At 39.4% G+C, this 19,695-nt stretch overlaps 1 protein-coding gene across 5 annotated transcripts in view; it reads left to right on the forward strand.

The window, feature by feature from the left end:
- The window catches only part of SH3D19 (SH3 domain containing 19), a 94,159-nt gene that overhangs the window by 42,832 nt on the left and 31,632 nt on the right, over positions 1-19,695 (forward strand). For 2 of the 5 annotated variants that reach the window (XM_062573864.1, XM_062573868.1), the window contains exons 3-7: positions 8,964-9,004; positions 16,353-16,395; positions 17,394-17,541; positions 17,737-17,938; positions 18,519-19,517. In XM_062573864.1, coding sequence (XP_062429848.1) covers positions 8,964-9,004; positions 16,353-16,395; positions 17,394-17,541; positions 17,737-17,938; positions 18,519-19,517 — 1,433 coding nt within the window. Of the gene's footprint in view, positions 1-8,963; positions 9,005-15,348; positions 15,390-16,352; positions 16,396-17,393; positions 17,542-17,736; positions 17,939-18,518; positions 19,518-19,695 lie in introns of all 5 variants that reach the window. The other 3 variants (XM_062573867.1, XM_062573865.1, XM_062573869.1) reach the window with 3 other exon arrangements.

The raw sequence follows: 19,695 nt of genomic DNA on the forward strand, positions 1-19,695 counted from the left end.
CTATAAGCCATATCTTGGCTGTATCTTTATACAGTCCTGACTGCAAGACTCTTACTACTTTGAAAAATAATCTTTAATGGCTGTCTTTTTGGTAATGGTTGACCATGGTCTTGGAGTTGCTGAATCTCTGAATGAACAATAAGCATTGCAATTTTCGTGGTTGTGTGTAAACTTGGATATAAGCACTGTAGACCTACAGCCGTCTGAGGGTGTCTTTGGTTACACAGTGTAAATTTCTGAGGAATCATTTTCTGCCTTTGGTAACCAAAAGCTCTGTCGGTATCCGTGGTGTAGGAGAAACAGAAGTGCTTCAGTTCTTTTGGAAAAGAGGGATGGGAAGAGTGTATAGGCAAACGTGTTGCTTCTCTGACAGTGCTGCAGAGAGGGCATTTTCTGGAAAGGCAGGGCTGGCGGAGGGTGCGGTTGTGGGTGGCTTTAACGTGCCACTTCGGTGCGGCGTGCCTTGGGGAAGGGCTGCTGTTAAAAGTTCGCATTCCTAATGCATCGTAGGGTGTAACTGAGTGAGTCAGCAGTACATTGGAACAAGATGTGATCACCCATAGAGATAGTTTTGCTTTTGTGAGACTTTAACATGGGAGGCTTGAAAATGAGCATTTCTGCTGCTTGTTAATTGATGTTATTATTTCCTTAAAGGATATAGGTGGCCAGTTTGAAGTCCGTATGTATCTGTATATGAATGTACTTGTAATATTTTTGTACGAAGTTTTTAGCTTTCGGTTCAAGTTTACAGTGTGGTGGTTTTTATTTTATTTTTTAAAGTTGTGAGTTAGAGTTCACTGTCTTTGCCTGAGTATTACCATATCTGTTTTATAGAACGCTTTCCTCTTCACAACAAATGCCTTGACTGTCAGCATATGCCTACAATTAAAGCACTGAGCAAATTCCTTTTGTTTCCTCAATTGGTTAAAGCCTAAACTCCAGCAAATTTTACACTGCTCATCTAACTCAGATGGTCTATAAAAAGAAGTTGAATTAGGTTAAAGGAGCCTTAAAATCCAATGGGATGGAATTTGTAAAAGTGCTCAGCATTTGCTGATGTACTATAAAATTCTCAAAAGTGCTCAGCTGATTTTTTTTTTTTTTTTGGCAACTGAAATTACGCCAATATGGGATGCTTCTTCATAATCCCACTTCTGTAGTTGCATTTGAACTTTACATTTTGGATGCTGCTCAAGTTGCTAGGTTTTATATTCAGAACTGGAATTGTATGCTGTTAATCTCTGTTTGACCAGACAGGATCCAGATACAGTCTTAAATGCTGAGTGTAGAAGCTGTTTGGTACTCTCCCATGGAAGTGAGACTCGGTTATCTGTCTGCTAAAGGCCATAAGACTCCTCAAGACTCCCCTGGCACTGCTTCCTCATATGTTCCACTAGTTTCCTCATTTGAGGACACGTGATAGTTGAGGCAAATTGACCCATATGTCACAGAGACTTTTTGCACAGAAGATGCACAGATCTAGGCAAACCAAGAAACATCTATAACTTGCTACCTCATTTTCAGTACTGCTCTGAAGTCAGTATCCTTTTAAGCATCCAAGCATTCTCCTCGAGGGCAGCTCAGGGTTCCTCTGCCTTCTGCAGTTCTCACTCTTGTGATCAGTCTCCTTCAGTCCCTGCTCGTTCTCCTTTGAAAGCAAGCTCAGCCTCTGTGTTTTCAAAAGCTAGTAGGGATATACCATTCTCTGACTACCTTTTGAGTGATTTCCCCCTCTAGTCTTCTCTTTTATATCCTGGTTTTAACTGGTTTTAACAGGGGCTGAAGATATCCAGTGTTGTAAGGCAAAGTGCTACCTGCTTTTTCAGTAATCATTAAAGCTTCTGGTCAGATGAGGGCATTCACTTACCTCTTTCCCTTTTTACAGAACTTTAGGTGTAAAGATAGCCATAAGACTACGAGTTATATGTTCTAGAAAGTACACAGACTATTTCTGTATATACTACACAGAAAGTATACAGAGTATCTTGATCCAGAGCTATGGACACCCCTAGAAAACCTAATATCCATACTTACTAATAGTTAAAGGCCTGTTAAGATATCTTGAATGCTGTTGATCCAGATCTGCAGCTCTGCTTTATATCTTTGACCTGTTCATCTTTTATGATTCAGAAAAGGTTTTGTTCATCTGTGATGTTACTTACAAAGACTCTGAATCTCATTCAGCCACCAGATAGTATTTTGATGTTCAGAGATGTGTGTGGCAAGCAGAAGGTCCTGTCAGTGGCTCTAGAGGGCTTTGGTTTACCGGCTGAAAAGCTACTGCAAGTTAATTGAACCAAAGAGCCATTTTTCAGAAGCAAACTTCATTTCATATTGTTTAACTGTAGAAGTGCATTGTCATCCTACTCCATTTGCAAATGCCACAACTATGTAGACTTTAATGGTAAAGGATTTCCATGTTAAAAAAAATGCACAGTTTATAGCTAAGTTTGCTAATCCTAAAGAGTTGATTCCTCCCTTTGGATATGGTGCTGGACCCAAATATCTCGTCACTGTCACCAAACCAATTCAATGATATTTGTATTTATATTTACTGTACTGCATTACTGTCATGTTGTAGTGATTTTACGCTTAAAGTTATAGGTGCTTTCTACTGTTAGAAATATTTACTACCAAGGTTAAATTGTCTTTAAAGCACTGCAGTATTTCTTAGTTTTTCTCTTTGAGACATGTTCTCAGGGGTATCACAACAGTGAGTAAAAATATGGAGAAACGTCTTCTTGGCTGTTACAGAAGGGCCAAACTCTTCAATGCGCAGAGACGTCCATTCTTCCAGTGCACGCTTTCCTGGGAGCTGAAATGAATAGGCGTCTAATGAAGGCTGAGAATAAGCTGAGCGCCATTCGGAGGAGCTGCCTTTCTGGAATGGGCAGGTTTATGTAATCATCTTTGGGTGCATTCAGCTCAGATTGTTCTCTGAAAGAAAATGCTAAGTGAAAAGAGGGATTTTTTTTTTCTAGGGTGTCCATGGTTCTGGATCAGGAAAGAGTTAATTCAGGATATGCATTAACTAGATAGACTTACAAGAAATGTTGGCTGTTTCAGCTTCAAGTTTTAAGCTTGACAGCATTAAGTGTGAAAGCTATTACAGCTTGATGACTTCTAGTTTGTTGCAGGAATTGCTATGTGAAATGTTATTATCTGTTACCACGATCTTCTTGGATTTCTGGCCTGTGATCTACCTTAAAATCTAAAGTTCACTTACTGAAATCTGACAGTGACAAGCAAATTAATATGTAATAAGTGGCTGGAGAGTCATTCCTGAAAGGATTTCTCTGGGCTGATCATTGTGAGCTGTTCTAATTAGCTGAACAGCTGGATTTTAGCTGCTTCTTAACTACATCCGTGCTTGTTCAGACAGTGGGAAGTCACAGTTGTGGCATTTAATAAGTGATGTGGAAGTAGACAGCTTCAGCATAGTGATGAGGCTAGAATTGTCGCTGGACTTAATTAGTGGTTCAGGATTACTTGTTTTTGGGGCTGGACCCAAGAGGGAAGCAAAATTACACTGGGGTGAATCTGATTTCCTAGATGACCAGATCTGTGCTACTGCGATTTCTGAGGTGACAGGGTTTATTAGCCTTCTGCGCATGCAGGGCTGTGACAATACCGCACTGTTTCGCAGGGAATGTGAGGGCATGTCTTAATGTTGCGGAGAGGCCACTGAGGTGCCAGGCTGCTGCCAGCTGCCTTTTTTCTGGTGCTTGTCTGATCTCACAGGGAACCAATCTGGGCAACCAACATCAGCAGAAAAAAAATAAAATAGTGAATCAGCTCATGCTGAAGGATGAGAAGAACAGCCAGCCTGAGGTATAGCCAAGATTTGGTGTTTTGCAGTTGATTTAACTTCGTATTAGAAGCGACCCATGGACTTAAGGTTTGTTTTTGGTTTGTTTTTGGACAAACTTAAACTTTGTCCTCTGCCGCTTCTGCAAGGACAGTCGCTGGCATCCCTGGCTGCCTGTACTTGCTGCCTCTCATGTCACCACAGTGCTCGTGTGGCTCTGCAGCTGCCTAGACCAGCCAGCCTGTCTGGCTGAAAATTAATTGGGATATTTGGGGACAAGGTTATTTGTTATTATCAAAACTATGTGGCTGATCTAGCCGACCTGTGACTATGTCAGCTCCTGCACAAGAGAGCTGCTGGAAGTGGTGAGTGTGGGAAGATGGGACTACCAGCTGTGCAGTCTCAGTTTGTCTTGCACTGGTAGCGAAACTGCATCTTGAGTTGATGCATCACTTAATCTAATTTGTGCATAATATTTGTGTATTAGAGCACTGACAGACATGAAAGACCTCTGCAGTTGAGCCATTGAAGACCCTGACCATTTTGCATTAATATATTTTTTTTTTCAGTGTAGCTTCACTTAATCCATAGGATTAATACAATTTTATCTACTGCATCCACACGAGGAAGATAGGACAGCTGCCTCATTTGTCCTTAAGTTTGAAGGCTTTTTGGTAGAACTAATAGGTCTGTTATCTGGATGATGAAATCTGATCTTTTGCAGTACTCTTGAATTAACTTGAAAATTGCTATTTTTTTTGTAATTCAGTCTGCAATGAAATCATTTAGATGGGATTTTAAACATTTTGTGTTTCGTATGATGTTTTCTAAATAATATTAATAGCTTTCTAATAAGTTAAAAAAATACTGCATTGTAGTCCATTGACTTTTGTGAAGATAGCAAGATTTCTAAAGTAACTGAGAGGAATATGTCATGCCTTTTGTTAAATGTATATTTTGCTTCACAATAATGTCAATGCCAACTCTTTAAAAATTCTTGGTTCACATTCTACAAAGTCACTTTTTTTTTTAATAGCAACATTTTATTTATATTTTTTTAGGCTGTTTGCATAAGAGAGAGTCAGTAACCATTGCAATTAGAGATATATTAAAAAGCTTACACACAGGGCTGTGATGCTTGGGACTGATGCTTTAAGAAAAGCTCCACATAACATGATGTGATAGGTACATTTTTGAGGCTTTGCAGCAGATACGTCGGTATATTTTCAGATGTGTGGATGAAAAGGTAGTCCAGAACCTCCTAGCCTCTTTGCTTAGGTAACTCTGACTTGGATGCCGTCCTGCCTGAGTCCCACACGAATCCCTGTGTGCTCCCTAGGAGATTGCTTTGTGATTACAACTTTCTTGCACTTGAGCAGCACTCGCTCTCATTTCCTGGGCGGGGGCTGCTCAGGTGAGCAGCACTCACCTGCTTGCTGTGCTGGGTTGGAGCCACCCTGCAGGAGCGAGCCTTTGAGTAATGCTGCTGCTGCAGGGGAGCTGCTTTGGAAGAGACACAGTGCTCAGTGCAGGGAAAAAAGCGTCTGGGCAGAGCCCCTAACAAGGGAGAAACAGTGTTTTATAGGCAGTAGTTGCCCTTACTCCACGGAACAGTTTACAGCTCTTTGCCCAGTCTAGTTTGTCACAATTTTATTTCCCCAGTGCATGGGCTTACAACGCACTTCTGAAGCATTTTCCTCGAGTGGTTATGTTTAGAAAATGTGTCCTTGGAAACCCAGAGCAAGGCCTGCGAGGAAGAGTGAGTGGATATTTGACATCTTCGAATGAACCACTCCAATTTTTTTTTCTTTTGGAAAGAGTGACCGATGGGACCCTTCTCGTATTACTGCCTGCCTGAAGGCCCCGGCTGCTTTCAGAGTAGCAAGTAGAGCAGGTCACAGATCCCTTCTGAACCCAGTGAGTCCCCTGGTTAGCTGGCAGAGAGCCTGAGAAAGGTGGGTTAGTTCCCCCTTTTGAGAGGCTGGGAGGTGATAACTCATGAAAAGCCTCCTGCCTTAGTTGGAAATGTTACAGAGTTTGTGCTTTAAACATAGAGTGAGTGAGGTAGGGTGAATCTGCAGATGTTGGGGCGTTGCTCCAGCTGTGCACTCCTGCACTGTGCGTAGCAGGGGGCACGTATGAATGGTTTGTCTCTTTACTCACTCCACATTAGGGGTGGCTGGGATAGTGTTTGAGCTAACATTTTCAGGGTCCTTCATGCTGTTAAACTTCATACTTCCTGCTTCCTCTTCTGTTTTCTTCCAGCAGTTTGAATTTGTAGCCGTGCTCGCACACGTTGCAGGGGAGCGCAGGAGCTCCTGGCCTTCACGCTGCCAGCTGTTTGCCGTTGCACCGCCCCCTCCCTTGTGCTGGTGTGATGGGCTGGGAGTCATGCTGGGAGCAGGACCGGAGATCCCATGCAGATTTGGCTTCTTCCTGCTCCCTTTTTCCTCGCCATGTGTTTTTGGGGGGTTTTTGTATGTGCTCTCATATGTTCACTGATCTGCCTTGCAGCCCGGAGGAGGAGGTGGGAAAGCTGTGGGGGCTCCATATAGCAGAATTATTACTACAACCATAGGAGACCCAAATTTGATTGGGTTATGTTAATTATTTGGAGGGCTTGAGAGAAAAGGTGGCCATCAACCGTGGGGCAGAGGAGGATGTGGGCAGGGGTTAGCTCTGGTGTGGGCAAAATCAGTCTGCCGTAACAACAGCATCTCTTTTAAATCGCTGGAGATTAGTGGATAATAAAGTTATGGAATCTGCAGTTCCCTTTCAGGGTTTCATGACAAAAAAAAAAAATCTAAATCCACTCTGATTTCCTTCTTTTTAACAGGTCTAAATAATACGTAACAATGATTGTGTGTGAAATGTGAATTGATCTCTCTTGGGGGCAGGAAAAGCAGTGTTTTGCCAGAGGAGAGGAAGGGTGTTGATGGTGACCTGTTAATGGAAAGTTGGGGGGGAAGCTATTTCATAATAACTTGTTTTGCCTGTGATATCATAAATCTTGTAAGAGAACTGTGTTATCCTGGATTCTTCATTATACAGACAGTTGCTTACTTGAACCGCCTTGTTCTTGATATACTGGTGCTTCAACTTCACCAGGCTGGTTTCATGAATGATTTTCTGTGCATGTGTACATGTGTGTGCACTTTGATTTTTAAATTCTTTTCTATGCCTTTTAGTTTCTTATGAGGTATGGAAAACTTTAACTTTTGTGTGTATGATGACTCCTTTGATTTCTAGCCAAAAATACTTGCTCGTGTCTGAAAAGTGTGCATCATATTCTAAGGCAAATTGCAATGGTTGGAAGTGATCATGTCAGTTAGAGAAAGAACTTACCTGCTCCATCTGGTTCTTGCTGATACCTGAGTTTGCATATTTTATAGATTGAATGTATTTACTATTCTAAAAGATTTCTGATTCATGTTGCCAGACTTTACTCTTCTTTCTGTCTGGTACTAAATATAATCAAAACGCATATTCTTTTATTAAAACCATAAACAGTGTTGTTATTTACAGCAATTAAAGAAGGAGAAGGAACTTAAAAAATGAACATCCAAAAGGAGTATACCGAGTTATAAGGAAGGAAGAAAAGAATATGGGGTGCATTTGGGGAAAACACAATTAAAAGGGTTTTTTTGTTTGTTTTTTCCTTAAGACTGTATTATGATGGGACATTTGGAAGGATAATAAGACTCCTTTTCTGCTGAGAATGCACAGTGTTTTCTAATGCAGTTTTGCTATGTGGACAGGAGCCAAGCCACTTCTGAACTGTTTCTGAAACCAGACAAATAGGCGTTGTTTATCCTAGGCCCACCAAACTATTTCAGGGAATGGTTTAGTGAGAGCAACATTCATTTCTGGTCTTCAGTAGACTTCAGAATGGCTCTAGAGGGAGGACGTTCCCATCCATGTTTAACTGTTTCTCTCTCTCTCTCTCTCTCTCTCTGTATCTTTTTTTTTTTTTTTCCTCCACCTCTCTCCTCCAAATCCCTCCATACTTCACCCTGCTGGTGCCACTGCAGTCATAAGCCATTGCTGTGCAAGTGCTGGTGGAGCCAAATGGGGCTGACAGAGAAATTGCCAGTATCTGTGCGCTGCCCGCCTGTTTCGGGCATAGACACGCAAGTGTTGAAATGCAAGTGCCCTCTCTCTACTGACATCCCTGCTGTTGCTGCGGCAGAGGGTTTCTGGAAAAGCCTTGAGTAATAGGTCTTTCTGCTGTATTAAAGATACCATATTAATTTGAACCAGATATAGTCTGTCTGATTTTTAGCCTTGAAAAAGGTTATTTGGCACTTTCAAAGACTTCCCACCAATAAGTATGCTCTATCTGTTGTGCTTAATAAATAAATAAATAAATAAATTCCCTTTCTGAATTAGTTTTGGTTTGTTTTTTTGAGCTCCCCTGTAGCTTTGTATATGTGGCAGGTTATTAATATCATGCTCCCACCTTTTGACAATGATAATCTTGAGTTACTTTTGGGGTTTTAACTGCAAAAATAGTAGAGGCTGCTGTATCGGTGTTAAAAAAGACCTTCAGAAGAGCAGCGTCATAAAACTTAGTCTTACCAAGAAAACAGATGATTTGGCAAAAGGAAACATTTTTCTATCCTTGTGTATCCACAAATTTTTGGTCACGTTGTCCTCCTTTCTAACCCCACCCACCAAGTTATTACTGAAAAATGCAACCTCAATGCAAGTGAAGTTATGTTGTTAAGTAATTGTTAAAAATATTTAGTAAAGGGAGTGTAGGTTTTTCTTGGACTATGTAAGTTCTGTAAATTTACAGGATATTAAATCTTCAGATGCTAAATATGAGAATATACACTTGTACAAGAGCTCTTCACATTCTGCTCATTTGAAGGGAAAACTTGGAGAAATTCACACACAGTCAAGAGAACAAGTGGTTATTAAAATTAGCTTTCTGTCTTTGCACAGATGGAAAGAAAGCTGTATCCTGGTTTTCATTAGGAGGGACTGAGTATGATGTTCTGCAGAGTATTGCACAAGTTTGGGGAAAATGAACTTGGCAAGGACTGTACAGTGTGTAGGGAGTCTGCATGATGTTGTTTAGCTGTTCTCTCTTTGAGATGTTAACTGCATTGTAATCTCTCTCTTTTTTTTTTTTTTTTTTTTTTCCTTTAAGCCAAGGACCCTTGTCATCTATAAGAGCAGCAATCAAGAGATGTAAGTCTATTCTTAAGAAAGTTTACTTATTGAGAACTTTTTTTTATGCACTAGTACTGAAGTGAACATCTCTGGCCCTGGGTTGCACATACCCAATTTTAGTTCACTTGGTAAAACAGAAGCTTGTTCCATTTCAAAAGAAATCTCCAGCAACTGTTCATTGCCTCTCCTAGGGACAGAATTAGATTCATGCACTGCACTCTTTATGGAAAATAAAAAGAATTGTTTATAAATCTTGAATGAAAGACCAATTTCTTCTTCCCTGATTTCATTGTTTATTGACTCTTTCTTTCTCCATAATTATGATATTTCCAGGCAGAGAATTTCTTCATCTGCATCCTCCAAAGTATGCTCTTCCTTTATTCCCCTTTTCATTTTTATTTCCTTTCTGTCCATGTTTTCAATTTCATACTAATAAAAGAACTCTGAGGATTTTGCTGTGGGGAAAAAGACATTAGTGTGTGTACCGCTGATCTGCTTCTCCTGGACTTGAGGCTTATTAGCATGGATTGGGTTGGAGGTAGTCATAGGGGATCATGAAAGATTTATTCAGAGCAAGTCTGCCTGATACTATAGTTTAAATGCAGTACTTTATCTGTGCTATTGCTGCCATACATAGGAAACTGGAAAACAGTACCAGATCACAGAAGGCCTTTTATGGTGAATCGAGGAACTGATTCTAGACTGCCTGCACCCCAGTCCCTCGTCTAAATGTGAAACCATAAAGAAGATCATTAAACAGTTTATATATAATGTTTTTGAAAATATAGTAACAAGTGATACTTTGTTTTGAGGCACAATCAGACAAAAAATGTTTCTAGTCAAGAAGCCTAGGCTCATGACTGTTATAATATTGTATGTAATTATATTAGTTTGTGAATAACTATGATAAAATATAAATACCATGTGAATTATTCAGATAAGCTGGAAAAAACTTCCTGCATATACTGAGGCAGTGTGTGAGACTATAATTCTATGTATACCAGTAACCATACCAGTGGAGAGATCTAAATTAAAAGTAGACCCTGAAAAATTCCTTTCTCTCTGAAGAAAGTATAATATTTTCTGGAAAAAGATATTTTAATTAATATAGTTAAAAATCTATTTTTATTTCTTAATCACAGCTTCCATGGGCTACTGAACTCTGATTTTTTTTTTCAAGACACATGATAAGTGTCTAGATGGTTTCAACTTTCCATTCTGTGGAAAATGCTTAAAATTACTTAGTACTGTTAGGTCTCTCCCTCTCTTGTGACTGAGGAAGAAGATGGACTATTTTCTTTCTTGCCACCCTGACTACAACTCTGTATAGAAAGGTGGTGTCATCTTGTTTTAGCTGTTTGACAGCTCAGCAGAATCTCTCTTCCGGAGACAAAAATAAAAAATAAAAGAAGCGTGTACTTTGTTATGAAGTAAGACTGAAGATGTCACATTAAAAGGTAACTCTTTCCCTCATTTCTTTCTTCTCTGCCTAGGCTGCTCTAATTGCTCTAATAGCTTGCATTAAGAGAAGGCTGTATCTATTGCATATTGACATGAGGCCTCCACCCTCATTGCTATTGCTGAACAGTAATACAGTATGCACCATAGAGAAAATGGTCAGAAAATGCATTATGTGTCTAAGGCACTGAACTGTGCAGGATAAGATCTTACCAAGACATACTTGTGTCTGGAGAAAAGTGGGTCCAAGATGTCTGAAGAAAACAAGCATGTGAAAATAAGATGTGTTTGCGAGTCATTGTCTAGTCTAAACTCTTCAAAAGTTACCCGTGAATTTGTAATGAAGGTCTCAGCAGAGAACACACTGCTAAATCCAGCTCCCACTGAAATCAGTGGAACCATTTCCATTGACTTCAGAGACAGCATCACACACATTGATGTCAAAGGAAGGAAAAAGGCAAGCCAAATGCTGCAACCGTGGGCCAAGGGGGAATGGTATTTGCACCATTTTCCACCTTAGGTGGTGTTAGGGAGAAAGGCTGCAGAAGCAATTCTGCTGCCATAAAACACTGGAAGAAACTGCAAGTTTGTTCCATTCTCATTCTGTCCTAAGCAAATATGTGGTTGAAGGATGTGTAAGAGCTTGTCCTGGAGACCACAGCACATGCTCTGAGGCTGCGGCTTCCCATCTGGCAGTTTTGCAGCTGCTTTTGGCTGGGGGTTTTGTTTGTTTTTCATTTCTGTTTTGTTTTACTTGGGAGTTTCCTGGGTTCTTCTGGCTGCCGCTCTTTCCCCAGCCAGATGGGGCGGGTGACCTCATTCTCCCCCCATCCACACAACCACTGGGGCTGGCATAGTGCAGGGAGGGTGCAGAGGCAGCGCCAGGCAGCCGGAGGGAAGGCAAGGCAAGGCAAGGCGTCAGCCGTCTTCATTCATCATTGCTGTCTAATTTGTGCGAAATGGCAGGCTTGCTCTTAGGGTGTAGTTATGCAAGCTTTATAATAATAATAATAATGAGGGGCAGGAAATGGAGTCTGCTCTTGAGAGTGGCACGTTCCCTCCCGTGTGCCGCTGGTGGTCTGACCCCAGAGGGAGCGGGTTCAGGGAGGTAAAATGGGCAAAAGCTAACTTCACAGGAAGTGGTTAGTTTTATGTGTATTTAACACTGAACTGGCTGACTGTGGGGTCAGGTGAGTGCTAATGTTGGTTCAAGAGAGGGGACAGAAATCAGTGATTGGAAGGAGAGTTGGGTGGCACGATCTCTTCTAGCTACATCCAAGCATTAATTAAATCAGCCTAGCTTTAATGTCAGGTAACCCTCCTAGTTCCCTGAGGTGCCTGGAAGCAGAGCTGAGAGAAAGGAGCAAGACCTCCCCCGTGTGCCAAGAAACGGTTCAAGAGGAAAACGTCAGCTCTTCTTTTTCCAGAGTTCTATGAAAATTTCCAATTTGTTAGAAACTCCATTTCTACCACTTCTACATAAATTGTCTGGTCAAATCTTAGCTGATTTTTTGTTTATTTTTGGTTCTGGCTTAAGCTTGAAGGTGTCTCTGTAGACGTATGCCGTGTTCAGTATTGCAAAGACAGCAAGCATGGCCTCTTACCTGGATCCTTTCTGTCACCTCTTCTAGTGTATTATTTTGTAGGTAAGGAAAGGAGCAGAAGTAATGTTTTATTCTTTCTACTTGCCTGCTTTAGAGGCTCTCTCTTAGGTGCTATGGTGACTAATCTGTATTCCAAAGCAGATGAACAGTGAGCAGAATAACTTCTTAGGCTAACATTCTGCACATTTTGTAGGGCTAATGGTAGATTTATCTAGCCCAGAGTGGAAAAAGCATTGAAAGAAGTTGTATTTTTAAATACTAGCACATATTCTTGTTGCAGAAAGTAATATTATTACTTTAAAATCTATTGATAATAGTTAATATAAATCAACTGGAATAGTTAATTGCAGAACCATGTTTATTTACAGCTACTGGGAGAGAGAATGATAAAATCATCAGGAATACTTGAAATTTGATTTCCCACAAAATTTGGGCTATTTGAGGTTAAGACTGCAGTCTTTGGTGGGAAAAGAAACCTGCTTTTAAAACAGTAAGTCTACAGTAACCAAACTGTTCAATATTTCATATGGATTTGCTAATGGAAATATAGAAATGATCACACAGCATTTATATTGTGGAAGTACTCAGTGCTTACAGCAGGATGGTATCTCTGAGCAGGTCTCTGAATAAACTTTGTAGTTGCCTCTGTGTTGCCTAAAAAGCTTGCCTAAAAGACTACAAGTTCAGCCAAAATCTCTTCATAAGACTCTAAAATGCATGTCAGACTCCTGTTGCCACCAGTTCTTTCATATCACTGTTTAGGAGTTTGTGGTATAATAGCTACTGTAAAATGTACCTGTGCTAACATCTCTTAGCTTAAAATACCTCTTGCCCCATAGTCTGTGCATTTCAAATGTAAAGGAAAAGATTAACTGCCCTTGCAAAAATACTGCACAGAGGAGAAATAGGGGAAGAAAAACATTCCAAAACTTAAATGTGTAGCACAGATTGAGTACCCTTTGTCATTACGTGTCCAGAAACAATTGGATGAAGACCTACAAGTGGTATTGGTAAGAAAAACAGGTCACTGATTTATTCGTTATTTACAGTATTTTCATTAATACTTTACTTAGAATTGCAGATGAGGTATTAAATACTACTGAACTAGATCAAACACATTTGGATGCTTCCTTGACACTAGTGGAAGTAAATATTTCTAGTGAAAATATTATGGGTTGATTTGACTATTTATTTATTCTTCCCTGAGACCAACAAAATTACAAGGAGGAAAGATGTGAGTTGTATGAGTTGAGCTTTTCCTGTTCTATGCCCACTTTAACTCCTTTGCTTACCTTTCACTTAAATATCTCTAAATATATGCTCCTGGAAATCCCAGCGCTTCTCACCTGAGTGCGGAAGTTGAGGAGCCAACTATCTTAGCTATCAATATGTAACTCAGGGCTGAAATACTTCTCCATTAGCCTCCCTGATTGAGCAATTGAGCAATTTTATTAAATCTTAAAGGTGTCACAATTTGAAGTCCGGGAGTAAAATTTGGAATCCAAGGATAAGTTTTTCAGAGAAACCATAAAGGGAATGAAGAATAGATTTACAGTATCAAAAGACCATAGCAAGGCCAGAAAAAACGACTTTTTTTATTTGTTTTTAAATCAGGTATGTATTGTATTTTTAAAATTCCTGTCTTCTCTCATACTCTTTTTAATTCAAATTCGTTTCTTTGAAATGGTAAAGAAATAAAAGCTGTTCAAGTCAGGAGACAAGGGTTATTTAGACAGTTTGTATTTTGTTTTCGTTAGCATTTGTTGAACTCTAAAGAATATTTGTGAGCTGGAGATGGAATAGCTTTCACCTCTGCTCCCTCTGTGGAGATTTAAGAGCTTCCAAAACAAAAGATGCACTAAAAGCATGAAGGGCCATACTTGAGGTTCATACGCTTGTAACCAAAAAGGTGAAAGCAAAAAGGAGGGGCTGATGAAGGAAAGAAGAGGAGAATTTATTCAATTTCCTTAAGAAATTTTTGTAATAAATATGTATGTGCAAGTAGCTTAATTCCATAAATGTCGGTAAGATTTTTTTCTTCGAGCAATAGGTACCATGTCAAAATGTGTGTAGTGGCTTAGGAGTTAACTCATTTGAAGAAGCAGACATGGTATTTGTACCTACTAATAAAATTATTTGTATAGAAATGCTCTAAGTGATGTTAGTTGCAAGTGAGTTTACCTCCTTACTTGAGATTTGGAGTTCGCTGTATTATCCTAGATCTGTACGCCCCACTGTAGTTTTCTGCCCTTACCAGGAGGGAGAAAGGTTTGAGCTTTTTTTGGTTTTTGTTTGTTTGTATTAGTAACTGAAATAAATAGAAGTACTTTCAAAGTCCCTCAGGACGAAAATAGCATGTAGAATTTCTCTCAAGTTGAAGATTAAATGAAAGAAGTTGACAGGTTTATCAGTTCAGTTGTACATCCCTCATTAACTGGTTTTCATTTCTAATGCCTTTATCACTGTAATTGGGATGTAACCCAAGCAGTTGTATTGAATACATTTACTAAATGAACACTTTCTTCCATCCTCTTGCAAAAGTAAACTTGAAGAGCTTGGCTTTCTTCCCCCTGGCCACTGCCCTCAAATGAGTGGGTAATATCAATGCTGTGTTAAGGCATGGGGAAGAGAAAGTGAAGCTGAGGTGTCGCTTATGTAGGAGATTTTTTGTTTTTATTCAGTCAAATGATTTTTATGGAGCTGGGTTAGAAGTTGGGCAATTTATACCAGAAACTCAGAGACGTTTCTGGCATCTCTGCCACCTCCTAGGTGGATCAGCCCGTCTGAGCACGCTTCTTAGTGAGCTGCAAGTACGAATTGTGGGATCTCAGCCTCACGAGATCTGGGACAGCTTTCCCCTCCTGCCCCTCCTTTTCTTTTTCTCTTTTGGGAAAGGAAAAAGCTTAGGCCCAGACAGAGCATGATTTCAGACTAAATAGAGCATTCAAAGAAGTTTGACTTCCCTCCTCTTGTTCCTACAGTGGCACTTTGTTGAACCCTACACTGGACTTTTCCATATCACTTGAATTCTTCACTGTTAATTTGTTGCAGAGGAGGTACTAAACTCCTGTTGTTAAAATCAGCATGAATCTGGGAATAAAATCTTCTTCAACTTTAATTTTCTAAGCCACTGTATTATGTATAGGCGTTACAGTTGTCCGTCTGAGATACTGGCATGTGCGCTCTCCTTGTGCGACTAACCCATTTGATCGTGGTTTCTGTCGCTCTGAAGCCTTGGTTTGTTCTTCTTCTTTCTCACCTCCTCTTCTTCTTCTGTAACCCCTTCTTTTTTTCCTCTAGCACTCATGAATAGTGCACATCAAAAATGCCCCGTGGAAGAGGTATGTCTGACACAGCACTATGTGATTCTTAAATCAAGTACGCTTTGCTGAGTTCAGCTCGGATTCTGTGATGGCACAGGAACAGCTCAGTGTCAGCTTCTGCACAATAAGACTCTACCACTTCCTGAATTGCATTTGCTATGTAAAAACTTGTCCCTCAGCTGATTTCTTCTTTTTTTCCTCAATCAAAATAAAAAAGTAATGTGGCCATTGGAAAAAATTATTTGAATATAAATATGACAAAAATAGAAAAATGAAGAGGTCAAGATTTATTTACTTCACGTAACTTAAAACACAGTGGTTTGAAAAAAAAAGAAAAATGTTGGTGACTTTTAATCACCATTGGTTACATTTAGTAAATTTCTATCTGAGGATATATGATGTGAGAAAATAACTTTTTTTTTTTTTAATGTAAGGAAGGTGAGTTTTTAAAATTTTGTACCTTAGTGCTTTTTTTTCTTTTAAAAAATGTCTTTTTTGTTACTTCACCAAAAAAGGAATAAAAGAACACATCTCAGAAATGAGCTATCAAAGGCAAAGTCAGATGTGTTTAGCGCTTCTCTGTATTTATTGATGGACTGTTGTAACTAATGAAAACAACAACAACAAAAAAAAAAAAAGTTCCAACTCTAGGGTCACCACAATACCCAAGGCAGGAACACATCACAAGGAACAAGAAGAAAGGGGACGGCACCCCTTTTGGTGGTAACTCAGATGTATAGAATGACTTAAACTGATAGTGAAACTGTGCCCTCAACCTTTGAAAAATATTCCCTCATATTTAATACAAATAATTTTTATTTGAACATGGCCATTCTTAAAATCTGGAATTCATGATCTGATGCTGTATGCTCTCAGTTTCATTTATGGTGGATTGGTAGGGGATATGCTATTATCCTTATCTTACTGGTGTGACAGTATATTTTAATTTCTTTAAAATGTTTGTTTATTTTATTTAAATAGCTTCTCGGACCTCTAACCATAGTGAGCAGCAGAGGGATAGAAGGTATGATGCTGTTATTTATATTACAAACATATATTGTTGAAAAGCTTATTAGATTGTGTTGCAGTATTATGTTTTATGTATTACTTTCTCCTCCGGTTTATTTTTTTCTATCTCACTTTCCTTTTTGTTTTAAAAATAAATTAGACTTGGAATAAAATAGAAATATGGTGGCTCTTAAGCACAGAGTGGGTTAAGGATTTGAGGAGCTTTCTGGTCAAGTTTTCGGTGTATCTTGAAAAAATATATTTAAAACATACCGTCAACCAACCATCTCCTTTTACTTTCCTAACATCTGTTTATGGGATTACGTGGCAGTATAAATAAATACACACATTCAGGCCTCCTTCCAGTTTCTCAGAGAATATTGAGAAAGGAGGTCACCAACCTGGACAGTTGGTGAACTGAATCTGTCATAATTTTAGTAGTAAGTGAGCTGTATCCCTCTCAATTCTTTAAAATAATTTTAAAAATTATATTTCCGCACTGTTTTTCTGTTAGCGGACAGAGGCTTCTGTAGCAGATGCTTCATGTGCTCGCAAAACTCACTTCTCAAAATGTATTTTGTGCCAGATTTGAGAGAGCAATGGTGGTCCGTTCCTTGTGAAGTCTTGGGGTGGTAGAAAAGCAGTTTTAACTACCCTGTTGTCTTCGCATTGCAGCAGGCTAAGGGCAAGCACATGATTAATTCTTACTATTCCATGAAGTCTAAGGCTTGTTCCATCTAATTGAGTTACACTTGTATTTAAGCATGTAAATTATTTCACTGAAGCCAGTAAACCTACTTTTTGGCTTAGGCATTTAATTAGGTGCTTTGAAGCCTAAGTGTTTGATAAACAGGTTGGGTAAGTTGCTTTGAAATTGTGAAAGGTATCTTTGGTTAAGTCACAAAGGTGTGAATTGTTCTGATTTCCCATACTGAGAAAACCATGCTTTTTTAATATCTAAAATAACTGTTTTAAAACATGTTAGTTAATTATTCCCCTTGCCTTAATCTGCAGACGTCCTGAAATTACAATAGTTGCTGCTGAACCCCTCCGGCCGTCCTCCTGGTTTCCGGGTGTAAGCCCTGTCTCTCCCCAGGGTTTAGGATTCCCTTCTGCTTCATCTCATGCTCAGTGGAGAGCAAATGAGTTTATTCCAGCTGAGGTGAGCACATATTTACATGAGGTGTGTGTTTGATTTTAAAGGTGAGAAGCACATTAAGTTGGAGAGAACCAGTATTATCTGTGACAAGGCTCTTTTCTTCTGCATGTTAATTTAGAATCTTTAGATTACAAGCTTTTTTTTTTTTTTAATGTTCAGCGTTGAACATATATAATTTTTTATCATTTTGTTTTGTAGCTTCCACCATCTTATGAGCAGGTGATAAAAGAAATCAATCAAGTGCAAGTCAACGCAACAAATAACAATAATGCTGCTGCTCCTAGACATACCACTACTTCTGCAACACAGACTGACTTTCCAGAGGAACTAATTACCTGTTTTCCAGGAAGTAATGTAAGAAACAGTCTGCCTGCATGCTGGGAATCTGCAAGCTGTCCAGGTGAGCTTTTTTTGATCTTCCATTGACGAAAACCTTGCTCCATCTCGTGAAGATGCTCTTCATTGCTGATGTATGCAGCAATTAACATGAATAACAGTAAAATTTTGTGAGTGATTACTTCTATAAATTCCTGTAGAGCTCCCCTCTTGTGAAGAACTGCCATATAGATTAGACTTTAATTAAATGTTCTGTAATGAAGATTAATATATGTGTCTTTATGTATTTACAGTAAAAATCCTTAAAGTTTTGCTCGATTCAGTCTGTTTAGCCATAAAGGCAATTGTTTTGGACCCAGAGGAGCTCAGACCTCTAGTCACAATAACAGTAGTGTTGCACACATTGAAAAGTATACAAACTCAACGGGGAAGTTGCTGTACTGTTTTTTAGTTGAGACATTGTACACATAGCACCCGTGTGCTGTGAGCTAACAAGCAGCTTTGAACTAAATGCAAAATTTTACAAGCAGCAATATGTTCTGAATGAAAACCATCAGGTTTCTCATCGTAATGAGTGACAAAAATAACATAAAGTATGCTGGAATAGATAACAGAAACCTTTTTTTTTTCTTTTTTTCTTTTAGCAGGGCAGAGTCCTCTCAAACCTCCTAGGCCTTCCGCATCTCTGCTAAATAGGTCTCCTTCAGAAAATGAGACTCCCTTAATAGTCTATGAAATTTCTGAAGGTCAGAGGTGCCAAGAAAATCCCAATGCTGTGATATTTCCTGTGCCAAAGCCAAGATCAAAAAGCAATCTTAGACCTGTGGTCAAAAATACTGAAAGCAGAATACTAGACAATGGGGAGGAAGTGAATCAGGCTACCACAAGAAAGCAGCAGCCTCCAACTCCACGGTCATCTCTCTTAGATGATAGCTTACTGGACAATCACTTGGCAATGGACAGCATGAGTACAGAAAAGAGCCAAAATAGTATTGTTTCAAAGATCAAAGCTTTTGAATCCCAAGCAACTAATGATACCTCAGGATCATCAAAAAGACCAGAAATTGCTCCACGATCCTTCGCCTCAAGACCTGTAACTGCAAAGAAGCCAGTAGTTGCTCCAAAGCCAGGTGCACGCAGAGTTTCAGGAGATTGGGATTCATGGACAGAAAGCAAGGCAACTCCTTCTTCCAAGGAATTGCAGCCTCATCCTGAACTAGTTGGGAACAGTGTTGTAACTAAACCTGAACTACCAAAAAAACCAAAACATGGCCTTGTGAAAAGTGTTAGTAGCGATTTTGTTGATACAAGGAGTGGATTAGTTGCTGAGAACAGCGATGGACAAAAGAAATTTCCTGTACCTGCTCCGAGGCCACTTATTCCCAAAAAGTCAAGTTATGTAGAAAATCTTGCCCTTTCTTTGGCCTCAGTAAAACCAATTACTGCTGCTCCCCGTCTTTCTGTATCTGCCCAAGAAAAAGCTTTCAAGTCTCTCGGGGAGTCACTGGCAACAAACTCCTCAGCATCTGCTTTGCAAAGTAAACTAGATGTGGAAGGAGATCTGATCAGTTTTGATGATGATGTTTTGCCCCTAAGTCCAGTTTGTGTAGTTAAAGAGAGCAGCAGTTCTGAAGCGGTATCAGGTAAGAGTAAACGTTTGAAAACTGTCACTGTGGTTAGTTTGCAGGTATATGATACTATGTGAATTATGTCTGTTTATTCTGCTTGCCGTGACAGGGTTTATTTGTGTATATGAAATTGTTTGCCATTATGTCAAAATCTTTATGAAATTACTTAGAATTTGACTTGAGAAGGTTTCTA

Source organism: Rhea pennata, chromosome 4 (assembly GCF_028389875.1).
Source record: "Rhea pennata isolate bPtePen1 chromosome 4, bPtePen1.pri, whole genome shotgun sequence".
Lineage (NCBI taxonomy): Eukaryota > Metazoa > Chordata > Aves > Rheiformes > Rheidae > Rhea > Rhea pennata.